Below are 12,349 nucleotides of genomic sequence, written 5' to 3'. Positions count from 1 at the left end.
ATTACAACAAGTCTATAGAAATGTCCAGTCACAGGCATCCAGGGAAAGATACCTTGATTCAAGAAGGCTGATGAAGTTCAGGGTTTCTCTCTCTAGTGAGAAGGATGTGGCGAACACAGTCAGGGCTTCTCTCTCAGCTGGAAGGGCACATGGTGAACATGGTGTCATCATCTGCTAGCTTTCTCTCCTGGCTTTTGGTTTCATGAAGCTCCCCAGGAGGCGTTTTCCTTCTTCATCTCCAAAGGCCACTGGCTGGTGGACTCTCTGCTTCGTAGTGTTGCTCTCTCTGAATCTCTTTCTCCAAAATGTTTCCTCTTTTACAGGACTCCAGTAAACCAATCAAGATCCACCCAAATGGGTGGAGACATGTCATCCCCTAATCCAGTTTAACAACCATTCTTGACTAAATCACGTCAAACAGGGAGATGATCTCATAACAGTTTCAAATATACAGTATTGAATGGGGATTATTCTACCTTTATGAAATGGGATTTATATTAAAACATGGCTTTTCTTAGGGGGCATGCTTCGTTTCAAACCAGCACAGGTGCTGTGCTGGTTTGAAACTGTTATGTACCCCAGAAAAGCCATGTTCTTTTAATCCAATCTTTTTTCTATTAATTTATTTATTAATCAAAAAATTTAACAAATGAACTAAAACATTAATATGTGATCATTCCGTTCTACATATATAATCAGTAATTCACAATATCATTACATAGTTGCATATTCATAATTTCTTAGAACATTTGCATCAGTTCAGAAAAATAAATAAAAAGACATCAGAAAAAGAAATAAAACAAAAACAGAAAAAAAAAGATTATACATACCATACCCTTTACCCCTCGCCTTCATTGATCACTAGCATTTCAAACTAAATTTATTTTAACATTTGTTCCCCCTATTATTTATTTTTATTCCATATGTTCTACTCATCTGTTGACAAGGTAGATAAAAGGAGCATCAGACACAAGATTTTCACAATCACACAGTCACATTGTGAAAGCTATATCATTATACAATCATCTTCAAGAAACATGGCTACTGGAACACAGCTCTGCATTTTCAGGCAGTTCCCTCCAGCCTCTCCATTACATCTTGGATGACAAGGTGATATCTACTCATGTGTAAGAATAACCTCCAGGATAACCTCTCCACTCTGTTTGGAATCTCTCAGCCATTGACACTTTGTCTCATTTCACTCTTCCCCCTTTTGGTTGAGAAGGTTTTCTCAATCCCTTGAGGCTGAGTCTCAGCTCATTCTAGGGTTTTTCTCAATCCCTTGATGTTGAGTCTCAGCTCATTCTAGGATTTCTGTCCCACGTTGCCAGGAAGGTCCACACCACTGGGAGTCATGTCCCACTGGGAGTCATGTCCCACGTAGACAGGGGAGGGTGGTGAGTTTGCTTGTTGTGTTGGCTGGAGAGAGAGGCCACATCTGAGCAACAAAAGAGGCTCTCTTGGGGGTGACTCTTAGGCCTAAATTTTAAGTAGACTTGACCTATCCTTTGTGGGGTTAAGTTTCATATGAACAAACCCCAAGACTGAGGGCTCAGCCTATAGCTTTGGTTGTCCACACTGCTTGTGAGAATATCAAGAATTCAACTTGGGGAAGTTGAATTTCTCCCAGTTCTCAGCATTCCCTGAAGGGGGCTTTGCAAATACTTTTCCACTCACTGATCAAATCACTCTGGGATTCATTGGGGCATCACTCTGGACAAACCAACAAAATCTCATGTCCTACTCAAGGTTCCATGTACTTATGTTGTTCAACCAACTATCTACATAAGTTATATTAGGAGATGCACTAGTCAAAATATAAATTTTGTACCAAATAAACATTTTTTGCTTTAGTCTTACACATAAGGTGAGATTTTAAAATATTAACTACCATCTGTTTTCAGCACCCTGCAGTAATGACATTCCTTTGTTCTTCCTCATGCAAAAACATTTTTTAAATTTGTACACTCAGTCACAACTATTATACACTTTCTAGATGGCATTCCTAGATTATACCATCTCATCTTTATCGTCTTTCTTTCTGATTACATTTATGCCCCCAGCCCTCCTCCCTCTATCATTCTCACATGCAGCTTCATTCAGTGTTTTAACATAACTGTAGTACAGTTAGGTAGTATTGTGCTATCCATTTCAGAGTTTTTATTCAGTCCTGTTGAGCACTCTGTATCCCTTCAGCTCCAATTACCCAATATCTTACCCTATTTCTATCTCCTGATGGTCTCTGTTACCAATGACATATTCCAAGTTTATTCACTAGTGTCAGTTCATATCAGTGAGACCATACAGTATTTGTCCTTTAGTTTTTGGCTAGTCTCACTCAGCATAATGTTCTCAAGGTCCATCCATGTTGTTACATACTTCATAAGTTTATTCTGTCTTAAAGCTGCATAATATTCCATCGTATGTATATACCACATTTTAATCCAATCCTATGGGTGGGATATTTTGATTAGATAGTTCCCAGGGAGATGTGACCCCCTGCCCATGCAAGGTGGGTCTTAATTAGTTTACTGGAGTTCTTAAAAGAGCTCACAGAGAGAGAGCGAGAGAGCTCAGAGCCAACACAGAAAGCCGAAAGATGAAACCAGGTCACAGATGTCTAGAGGTCAGAAGGAGCTGAGAGAGCTGTTTGGACCCAGAAGTCAGGAGAGAAGGACAGCAGACGTCATGGTGGTGCCTTAAGTTGGACATTTTCATGGCCTTAGAACTGTAAATTTGTAACCTAATAAATCCCCTTTATGAAAGCCAATGCAGGGTGGGCATAGTGGCTCAGCAGGCAGAGCTCTCACCTGCCGTACCGGAGACCCAGGTTCGATTCCCAGTGCCTGCCCATGAGAAAAAAGAAAAAAAAAGCCAATGCATTTCTGGTATAATGCATCCTGGCAGCTTTACCAAACCCGAACAGGTGGGGCCATGTCACTGCTTTTGGCCAATGAGGTGAGAGCAGAAGTGCTGTGGCTAAATGGTGCTGGTGAGAGGTAACCTGTCTCCCTTCCTTTAGGCTCACACCTTTAGTACTGAAATGACAGCTCTGCATGCCCCCTCCTGCTTGTGCTCTCCTATTGAAATGATAATGATCACAGTCTCCTTTTCTGCTTTGAACTTGCTATTTGAAATGACCTCATATTCCCTTGCTAAAATCCTTAAAAACCTTGAATGCCCTAAACTTGGGGAGGGAGATTTTGGGCCACTAGGCCATTTGCTCTCCTACTATGTGCCTACTAATCAACTCTTTCTCTCTCTGAAACCCGGGTGTCTCAGGAATTGGTTATTGAGTGCGTCGGGCAGAAGAATCCAGTAACGCTGCAGCATGATATAGCTTATGCTGACTTATATGTTAATTAGTATTCATAGTTCTAGGATATGCTCCTCAAAACCTTTTAAGAACTCTTTTTTTAAATGTTTTATTATTTTTTAAATTAAAAAAAATGACCACAAAGAAACAAACATTCTTAACATATGATCATTCCGTTCTACATATACAGTCAGTAATTCACAATATCATCACATAGTTGCATATTCATCATCATGATCATTTCTTAGAACATTTGCATCAACTCAGAAAAAGAAATAAAGACAATGGAAAAAAATTCATACATACCATACCCCTTACCCCTCCCTTTCATTGATCACTAGCATTTCAATCTAAGTTTATTTTAACATTTGTTCCCCCTATTATTTATTTTTATTCCATATGTTTTACTCATCTGTTGATAAGGTAGATAAAAGGGGCATCAGATACAAGGTTTTCACAATCACACAGTCACATTGTGAAAGCTATATCATTATACAATCATCTTCAAGAAACATGGCTACTGGAACACAGCTCCACATTTTCAGGCAGTTCCCTCCAGCCTCTCCATTACATCTTGACTAACAAGGTGATATCTATTTAATGCATAAGAATAACCTCCAGGATAACCTCTCTACTCTGTTTGGAATCTCTCAGCCATTGACACTTTGTCTCATTTCCCTCTTCCCCCTTTTGGTCAAGAAGGTTTTCTCAATCCCTTGATGCTGGGTCTCAGCTCATTCTAGAGTTTTTCTCAATCCCTTGATGTTGAGTCTCAGCTCATTCTAGGATTTCTGTCCCACGTTGCCAGGAAGATCCACACCCCTGGTAGTCATGTCTCACGTAGACAGGGGGAGGGTGATGAGTTTGCTTGTTGTGTTGGCTGGAGAGAGGCCACATCTGAGCAACAAAAGAGGTTCTCTTGGGGGTGACTAAGAACCCTTTTTGAAAGGTCCTCAGCAGGACCTGGAAATCCTGGTATTGAAGTGGATAACTGCTTCACTGTATGTGCTCACCTGCCTGGGTCTGACCTCAGACTAGAGTCCTCCTGCATTGTCAGGTCCCGACTTGGGTGCCAGGCATCCTGTGTGTCTGTCCATTTGCCTGTCTAGTTCTTATTTTCTAAACGAAAAGCAGCATATGGGACTAAAACATTAATGGTAATATTGTTAGATTCTTGCCATTAATCAAAATATTTTGAAAATTAGAATTTCTGTTTCCTCCTTATAGTTCCTTGGATGAAAAGGAATCGTATGCTAATTAGGCTTCTTTAGTGTGGCTCTAAAGAAAGCTCTGAGTCACAGGTAGCAGTTACAGGCAGACAAGATTTCAGTTCCCAATTCCTAAGAATTTGAGCTGCACTAGCCATATCTGGAAACAGAGCTGGTGCTTGTAAGGGCTGCCTTCTCTTCCTGGAAGCAATCACCATGAGCAGGAATGCAGCAGAGTTCCTCAGGCCTGAGTGCTTCCTCTTACAGCATGCACACTGTCCCCCCCCGCCCCCGCCAGCAGCATCCCCGCCCAGGACCCCCCACCCCCCAGCACTTGCTTCCCTCTGGGTGCTGTGCTGGCTTCTGCTCTTCCACCTGCCAGGAGCTTGTGCAGGCAGGTTGCCTGCTGGTCCCCGCACTGCCTCCATTGCTGTCAGCCACACAAAAACCTGGCACCTAATACCTACTTGGGAAATGTTTGCAGAAGTAAAATAAATTTTTCAATTAGATCCAGCTGTTTCCAACCTTGGCTGCACCTTAGAACCACCTGGGGAGCTTTAAAAAAAAATCCCTAATCTGGGCCAGACCCAGAGCAATTAAATCAGAACCTCTGGGGCTGGTTCCCCAGGTGGTGAGCAAGTGCAGCCAAGGCTGAGCGCCGCCTAGCCAGAGGCGGTGGGACCATATGTCAGGGGTGTTGGTCTAATGTCTTTGGATTCTTGAATAGAGTCTAATTTTACATTTGTATAATGCTTCACAGGTCTCAAGGTGCTGTGCCCCTCTCAACATTTCAGAAGTGTATGAATCCAGTGGGGCACATGCACCAAATGCTAGCAGGGAGTCCGCCTGCACGTGCAGTGTGCAGTGACAGCAGCAGCCGCTGAAAGGACGCCCGGGGTGGCGGGGAGCAGCTGGGAGAGCAGCCCCAGCCTGGAGGGTCAGGACCCTGCAGGTCCCGCAGACCCGGACAGCTGCCATATCTCCACTTCCGGGCGGGCGGCCTCCCCAGGGAGTTCAGGATTGCTCCTGCTGCCATTTGCGTGTGACTCCGGGGGGGACTAGAGCCGTTGCGTCTGGGGGGCCCCCGCCGGGCCATCTACCTGGAGGTCCAAGCTCCTGGACTGGGCACGGGGCCCTCCTCTCCTGCCATCCCTCCACCTGCATGTCTCCAGCAGCAGCAAGGGGTTGGCCAGGTGGTGGGTGCCTGAGTCTTCACACCTGCCGAACTCCGCCTTCAAGCCTCAGGGATCTTCTTGTCCAGGGACCCCGGCACCCCGTCTGTCTGGGTGGCCCACAGCTAGTCAGCACGCTTCCGCTGCTCCGGACCCCGCGCTCCTGCCTCCGGAGCAGGAGAGGAACCTCGTGCACCCTGCGGCCAGCACCAGCACAGGCCTGGCTCCAGTCGGGGAGCCGAGGATGCTGAAGGGCAGCTGGGGGCAGGCGGGGCGGGCCAAGGGGCGCGAGCGTGAGCAAATCGGCAGAGGATGAAGGCCGGTGAACCAGCGACTGAGTGCAGGGGGAGTGGACAGACGAACGAGGGGGTGAGTGCGCGCACGGGGAGGGGGGAGGTGAACACGTGGGTGGGAGAGTGAGGGGTGGGAGGGTGACCGAGCGAGTGGGGGAGGAGATGAATGACGGGTAAACTAGCTCAGCGCACGCAGGACTGGAGTGTATGATGGGTGGGTGGGTGTGCGCGGCGTGTGATGGGTGGGTGGGTGCAGGCGGCATGTGTGATGGGTGGGTGGGTGCGTGCGGCGTGTGACGGGTGGGTGGGTGCGCGGCGTGTGACGGGTGGGTGGGTGGGTGCAGGCGGCATGTGTGATGGGTGGGTGGGTGCGCGCGGCGTGTGACGGGTGGGTGGGTGTGCGCGGCGTGTGTTGGGTGGGTGGGTGCACGCGGTGAATGAGCGAGCGGTGCAGGGTGAGCGAGGGCACGAGGGGCTGGGAGCGACGGAGGGATGAGCGGGAGCGGTCAGCAGTGGGCCCAGGCGTGAGGCAGCGAGGGAACGCGTGGCTGCGGGGCTGGGCTGGACGGTGCACGCGAGGGAGGGCGGGAGCACTAGCTGGGGTGGGGTGGGGGGGTAGGGGGGAGAGTGAACGCGCGCCCCGCCCCGCCCGTGGCCCCGCCCGTGGCCCCGCCCCCGGCCCCGCCCGTGGCCCCGCCCCCGGCCCCGCCTCCGGACGGCCGCGTGGCCGGGCGGGGGCCCCCTGGCGGGCGGGGGCGGCGCGGGAGGAAGTCACGTGGCGCGCGGGCTCACATGACTGGCCGCGCGATGGACCCGCTGCCTCCCGCGGCAGTCGCGGCGGCGGCCGAGGCGGAGGCGGGCGAGGAGGCGGGCCCCGCGGCGGCAGGTAAGGCGAGCGCGCCGGGCCCTGCGTCCCCGGCCCCGCGCCCCCGGGCCGCTCCCTGCCAGGCGGACGCCGCGCCCCGCTCGCTCCCGGCGCCCCGGCCGGAGTCTGCCCCGGGACGCGCCCGGCCGCCCGGCCCGCGGGGCCCCTCTTGGAGCGGGCTCGGCGTCCGCGCCGCCTCGGGTGCCCGGGGCCCCCCTCCCCTCCGGGTTAGCAGGAGCGCGGCCTCTCGGGACCGGCTTTGCCCGTCCGCCGAAGGTGCCCCTGTCCCGTGGTTTGGGAGTCCCGCCGACGCCCTCAGGGAGGCCCGAGGCCGGGCTTTTCCAGGTGCCCTTATTTTAGACGTCCGGTCCTGTAGTGCACGTCCCTGCAGAGGAGATGGGCCGGGGGTTGGGGTGAGCTGGGGGGCGGCTCTGCCTGAGAGGGTCTGGGAGTTGACTCGTTGGAGGAAGCGGGCGTGGGGGGCACTGCCCGGGCTGGGCACGCCGGGTGGCCAGAGTCTGAGCGCAGCCGTGTGCCGTGCCCGCCCTTTTCCCTTGCAGTGTTTTTCTGCGTGGGGTGAAAGCCTCTTTCTGTTGGTCTCGAGTCTGAGCCGGGTGTGGGCCGGTGGGCTCTGTCCTCTCCCAGGACTCCAGACTGAAGGGGCCCGGGACCCCTTCCACCTGAAAATGGGGGCTGGGAGGGGATCGGAAGCTCCTGCCTGGCACTGGGAGGCGGTGCGACTGCTGGCCGTCTTCTCTGCAGCGCCGGGGCCCGCGCCAAGCCCCCCTCACGGGACTGACCCCGGCCGGGCTCTGGGCCCTGCCTGACGTTTGGCGTCTCTGGGAACCCCCACAGAAGCTGCCTTTTGGGGTGTGGTGACTTTATTAGGAGTACTAACACGTGCCCTTCGCAGCGTGCAGAGCACTTTCCTCAGCCCGCGAGACTCTGGTGCACAGACTTTTGGGGCATAGCCCAGCATTAATGCCACTTCACGCCATCCTGGAAGGGAGTCAGAATGGCGTCGCAGACCCTTTTTATCCTGGGAAAACTAAACCCATTGTCTCCAGAAGGTCATTTTAATTGTTCCTGCAGCTCGGAGAAAGAAGGGAGACCTTGGCGCGCCTGGATTTTTTGGTGGTGGTGGGGTGAGCAGAAGGAGGTGTTTTCGTGTCCTCCACTGCTTCCCAGATACCATGAGTGGGTTAGCTTAAAACAGCGGGACTTTATTAGCTTAGAGTTTAGAGGCCAGGGAAATGTCCAGACCTACACGACTCTTTCTTCCCAAAGGCCGTCCCGTGACCCTTGTCACATGTCAAGGCACATGGTGGCGTCTCCCGGCCTCTCCCTTCTTTTCCTGGTTGTATTGATTTCAGCTTCTTGCTTCCCTGGCTTTCTCTCTGAGTTTCCTTCTCTTAGGAAGGACTCCAGGGGCTTCACCAGGTTCCATCCTGATGGGTGGGCCCCGCCCCAACTCAGATGGCCTCGGGCACAGCTCCACACCCTCAGGAGGGGTTAACTTTAAGGGCAGGTTTTCCTGGGGTCCCTATGGTTCCAGACCCTCACAGTAAGCTTGTTTCAGGGACCTCGAAAGCCTTGTGGGGTGCAGGGGCCTCCACTAAGCTTCACTGGAGGGTGTAGGGTGTCAGGGAGTGGGGCCAGTGGATGTGGGGGGCAGGAAGGCAGTGTCAGGGGGTGTGTCCTGGAGGGCCCTGGTTGGGTGAGGCCAGGATGGAAGATCCCGAAGACAGTTTCCCAAAGGTCATTCTGATTTCTTTGAGGACAGGTTGTGACTGAGGAAATGCACGCTGAATTTCTTTTACCTGGTGTTCCTCGCAGGCCCAGGTCTCCGGAGCCCACCTCGGGTAGCGCTTGTGGGTGCCACATGGCCTCGGGACTTGTGGTGCTTTGAAGCTGAAAAACACATGGCTGCGTTTGCTGTAGTTTTCAGCATTGGATTTTATTATATTTGAATGCTCCAAAACTTAGCTGTGAACCGTCTTCCTAAATCACTCCTTTCCTACAAATTTCACTTCTAGTTCTGAAGTGCACAGATTAGTACATTTTCCTTAAGGACATGGAACATCACAGGATACCCTGTGTCAGCCACCACCCCCGTTTCCCGGAGGTGACCATGTATATTTTACCACGTCCGCGCGCCCCTCTGCCATGTGAGCTGACAGTCTCAGGTTTCCACCGTGATGCCCGAGGAATGGGGCTGCTGTGTCCCAGGCTTTGTGCATGTTTTTGGTTTTAACAGATACTGACAAATCATTAGCTCTGGCGGCTGTTGCGATCTTCGAGCGGCAGTGTGCGGTGGTGGTCCTTTTCTCGCATCCACATCAACACCAGACGCCGTCCTAAACTCCCTTCAGACTTATGGAAAATATGAAAGTATTTCATTTTTGTTTTAATTTCCTTGATTCTTAGTGAGGGCTAAATTATTTTCTTGTATTGCTCTCTCTGTACAGCCTCTCTGAACTCACAATTTCTTATGAGATTGTCCTTTTTCTTATTGAGTTGTGGAACTTCTTTTTGGATGCTGGCATGGATTTTTCTATTGAAATTATAATTCAAAATATCTGATTGAAACATTCTATTCCTGCTCAGCTTAAGAATTTATTTCAGTGCCTATTTTGAGGTTAAAAGCTTAATGATTGTGACAAAATAAGAAGCGGCAAGCAGCGAGTGTAGTACCTCTTGAGTGATCTGAAGGGCTTGTAAACTGAGTCTTTGGGTTGCCTAATGCCAGGTGAGGCCCTCGGGTCACCAGGAGTGCAGCACTGCGGCTTCCTGCGGGCCTCTGGACGAGGTTAGCCTTTAGGACAAGGGGATCCGGCTCCCCCCCCACCACTAGTGTGGCACATGTGATGGTGTGCCTTCCACCCGGTCAGGGGCCTCGGGCCATCTGTCTGCCCAAGGCCTTGAGGACCCCTTGTCCTAGTCAAGCCCGAGGACTCTCCTGTCCACAGTTTGAGCTCCTTCGCAACTGGCCCAGCCTCTTGGACTGCCTCGCTGCGTCCCTGCACCCATGGCCTGACCGCCAGCCCTCACCTGCCCTTTTTCACACCCTTCTCGGAGTGAACAGCTGTCTGGAGTCAGTGAGGAGTCTCTTAAGGCTTGTGCATTGTGCTGTGATTGCCTTATACCTCTCGGTACCATCAGCCTTAAGGGAAAATCTCCCAAATCTCCCTGGCCCCTGCCCCCCTCCTGCATTCCCCTTGCCCTCCCTGACCCTCACTGTCCTCTGTCCCTCCCTGTCCCTCCTGGCCCCTCCCTGGCCTCTCTGCCTTCCCATCCTTCTCTGTCCTCTCCACCTCACACATTTGTGTTGTAAACTCCTGACGTGGGAGACTGTTATTTTTCTTTACAAACCGGTATGTAGAGTAATATCTGCTCTGTAGGAGCGGCTCAGATGTTTGAATATAATTACAATTTTATCAGGTTTCTCAGGATAGTGTCACATTTTAGTTTGAGTACAGTGGTAGCTATATAAACACTTTCTGAGTTCTTGGTCTTGAAACTGTGTCGCGTCCCCTGCACCCACTCCCCACACCCCAAATATACTATTTGCAAGGTAAAATGTGTCCATTTGAAGAAAGAGGAACAAACTGAATCACTGTCACGCAGGACAGATTTTGCCAGAATTTGTGGGTAGTGAGAAAGTGAAGTGCTCCCAGTGGGGAATACTGCTCTGGTATTTTTTTTGCCTTCTTAAGAAAAGTGCAGCACAAAAACTGATGTTCCGCTGTGGTGTTTGCGGGGGGTGGGCGAGGGTGGAGGGGGGGCTCGGGGGCAGGGGGGAGGTGCTCAGCCCTCCCTGCCCATGTTAGAGTTAGGGGTGAGTGGGGGCCCTGGGCTCCGAGGACACTGCAGGGGAGGGGCTGCGCCTTCTAGAAGCTTCACCCGCTTCTGTTACAGATGCTTTACACAGTCATAATCAGACTCAAGGGGTAGAAGTTTTTTTATGGACTTATTTTGGGAAAATAACAGTTTCATAGTATGTTGGGCCCACAATTAAAAAAAGACAACAAAACTAAAGAGAAACAACAGCTAAATGCAGCGCCTGGTCCTGTGCAGGGGCTAGCGAGAGAGCGGAAAGGCTTAGGGGGATACTTTGGGTCAGATGCAGGGTTTGAAGTGTAGACTGTAATGCTTTCTATCAGTGTTGAGCTTGGCTTCTGAAGATAAGACACTCTTGCTGTGTGTTTTCTAGAAAATGATTCTTTACACTGAATCAATCTTAAGAATTTCTTAATGCTTGTACTTTGTCGAAAGATAAAAATCTCTTTCCCTGGCGTCTCCCCAAACTAGTTCCCCACCGGAGGTAGCCACTGCTTGCAGTTTGATATGCTGAATCAGAGTTTAGTTAACTAAGTTACTAGGCTTTTAGAGCAAGAGAGTGGTCCTAGATGTCCTTGGAGGTGCCCCAGTAACCTTTCACGCGTTCAGCACCCGCGCAGCTCTACCCATGATGCGGCTGTTGGAGGAAGCGCAGGGGAAATGCGTACTGTGACTGCGATTCGTAGGAAGTCAGAAACAGGTGGAAATAAGTATCGCTGTTTAGGGATGCTCGCGCAGGTGATAAAATCGTAAGCGATGAAGCGTAGGAGAATAATAACATTAGGCTAGTCTTTGCCTCGGGTAGGGAAAGGGGTTCCTGCTCAAAGGGATCAGGAAAGGGGGTTTCTGGGGTGCTGATGGCCTGAATTCCTGGCCGGGGTGGTGGGCTGCATTGCTTTGGTGTAACGTTATTAAATTGTGTGTAGAAACGTTGTTCCCTTTTTTGCACGTGTGTTGTGTATTTCACAGTAAAGAATTCTGGGGAGAATGGAGAGCCTGACACTTGGAGTGGACCTGCCAGCAGCACACATTGTGTGGCAGACAAAGCTGCGGGCCAAGGACCTTTTTCAAAGTGATTTGGGGGTGCTCAGACTCCCTTAGTCTTTATGTTGGTCTTTCCTGGGGGGGGGGTTTATCTAAAGTGCAGTAATAGGTCCGGGGGCTGTGCCGGCCGCAGGGCGGCAGGAGGAAGATGCCCGCCCAGCTCTGCTGCAGCAGGGCCCAGCAGGAAGGCGTCTCTGCACAGGCGAGGCCGGTGACCTCGCCACTTACCCAGTGAATTATCTTCATCTGCCGACTCAGCCCTTCGTCCAGGCTGGGGTGGACTTCCTGCGGGTGCTCCACCTCAGGGAGGCTGACAGTGGCCTTTGGGGGTCCAGGAAGGCCTGCCGCGTGCACATCTTTATCTCGCAGGACGTGCTGCTGGCCTGCCTCCTGGGTTACTCGGGAGCGGGAGGCTTCAGGGAAGTTTCTGCAGAGGCTGGAAGGCGTCATATCTCTGTGAGTGTGTGTTTACCGGAGTGGACACTTCCTGTCCTCCCCTGTCTGCTGAGTGAGCCTTGTGTTGGCCCTCTGCGCTGTGGGCTGGACGGGCTGAGCTGACAGCGACCCTTTGCACACGGGCTCCGTGGACACCCCTTCACGTGAGAGAACTT

The 12,349-nt window shown here is 51.4% G+C and overlaps 1 protein-coding gene across 1 annotated transcript in view; it reads left to right on the top strand.

Annotated features, from left to right (window-relative positions):
- The first annotated feature begins 6,781 nt into the window (after positions 1-6,781).
- SNX8 (sorting nexin 8) overlaps positions 6,782-12,349 on the top strand; it is a 52,054-nt gene continuing 46,486 nt past the window's right edge. Inside the window, 1 exon segment of the mRNA XM_077140447.1 lies at positions 6,782-6,875. Within this exon segment, the coding sequence (XP_076996562.1) occupies positions 6,782-6,875 (94 nt within the window).

The sequence above is a fragment of the Tamandua tetradactyla genome, chromosome 23 (genome assembly GCF_023851605.1).
Source record: "Tamandua tetradactyla isolate mTamTet1 chromosome 23, mTamTet1.pri, whole genome shotgun sequence".
NCBI lineage: Eukaryota > Metazoa > Chordata > Mammalia > Pilosa > Myrmecophagidae > Tamandua > Tamandua tetradactyla.
Note: the sequence above shows the minus strand (reverse complement) of the source record. Positions and strands in the feature narration are given on the sequence as shown.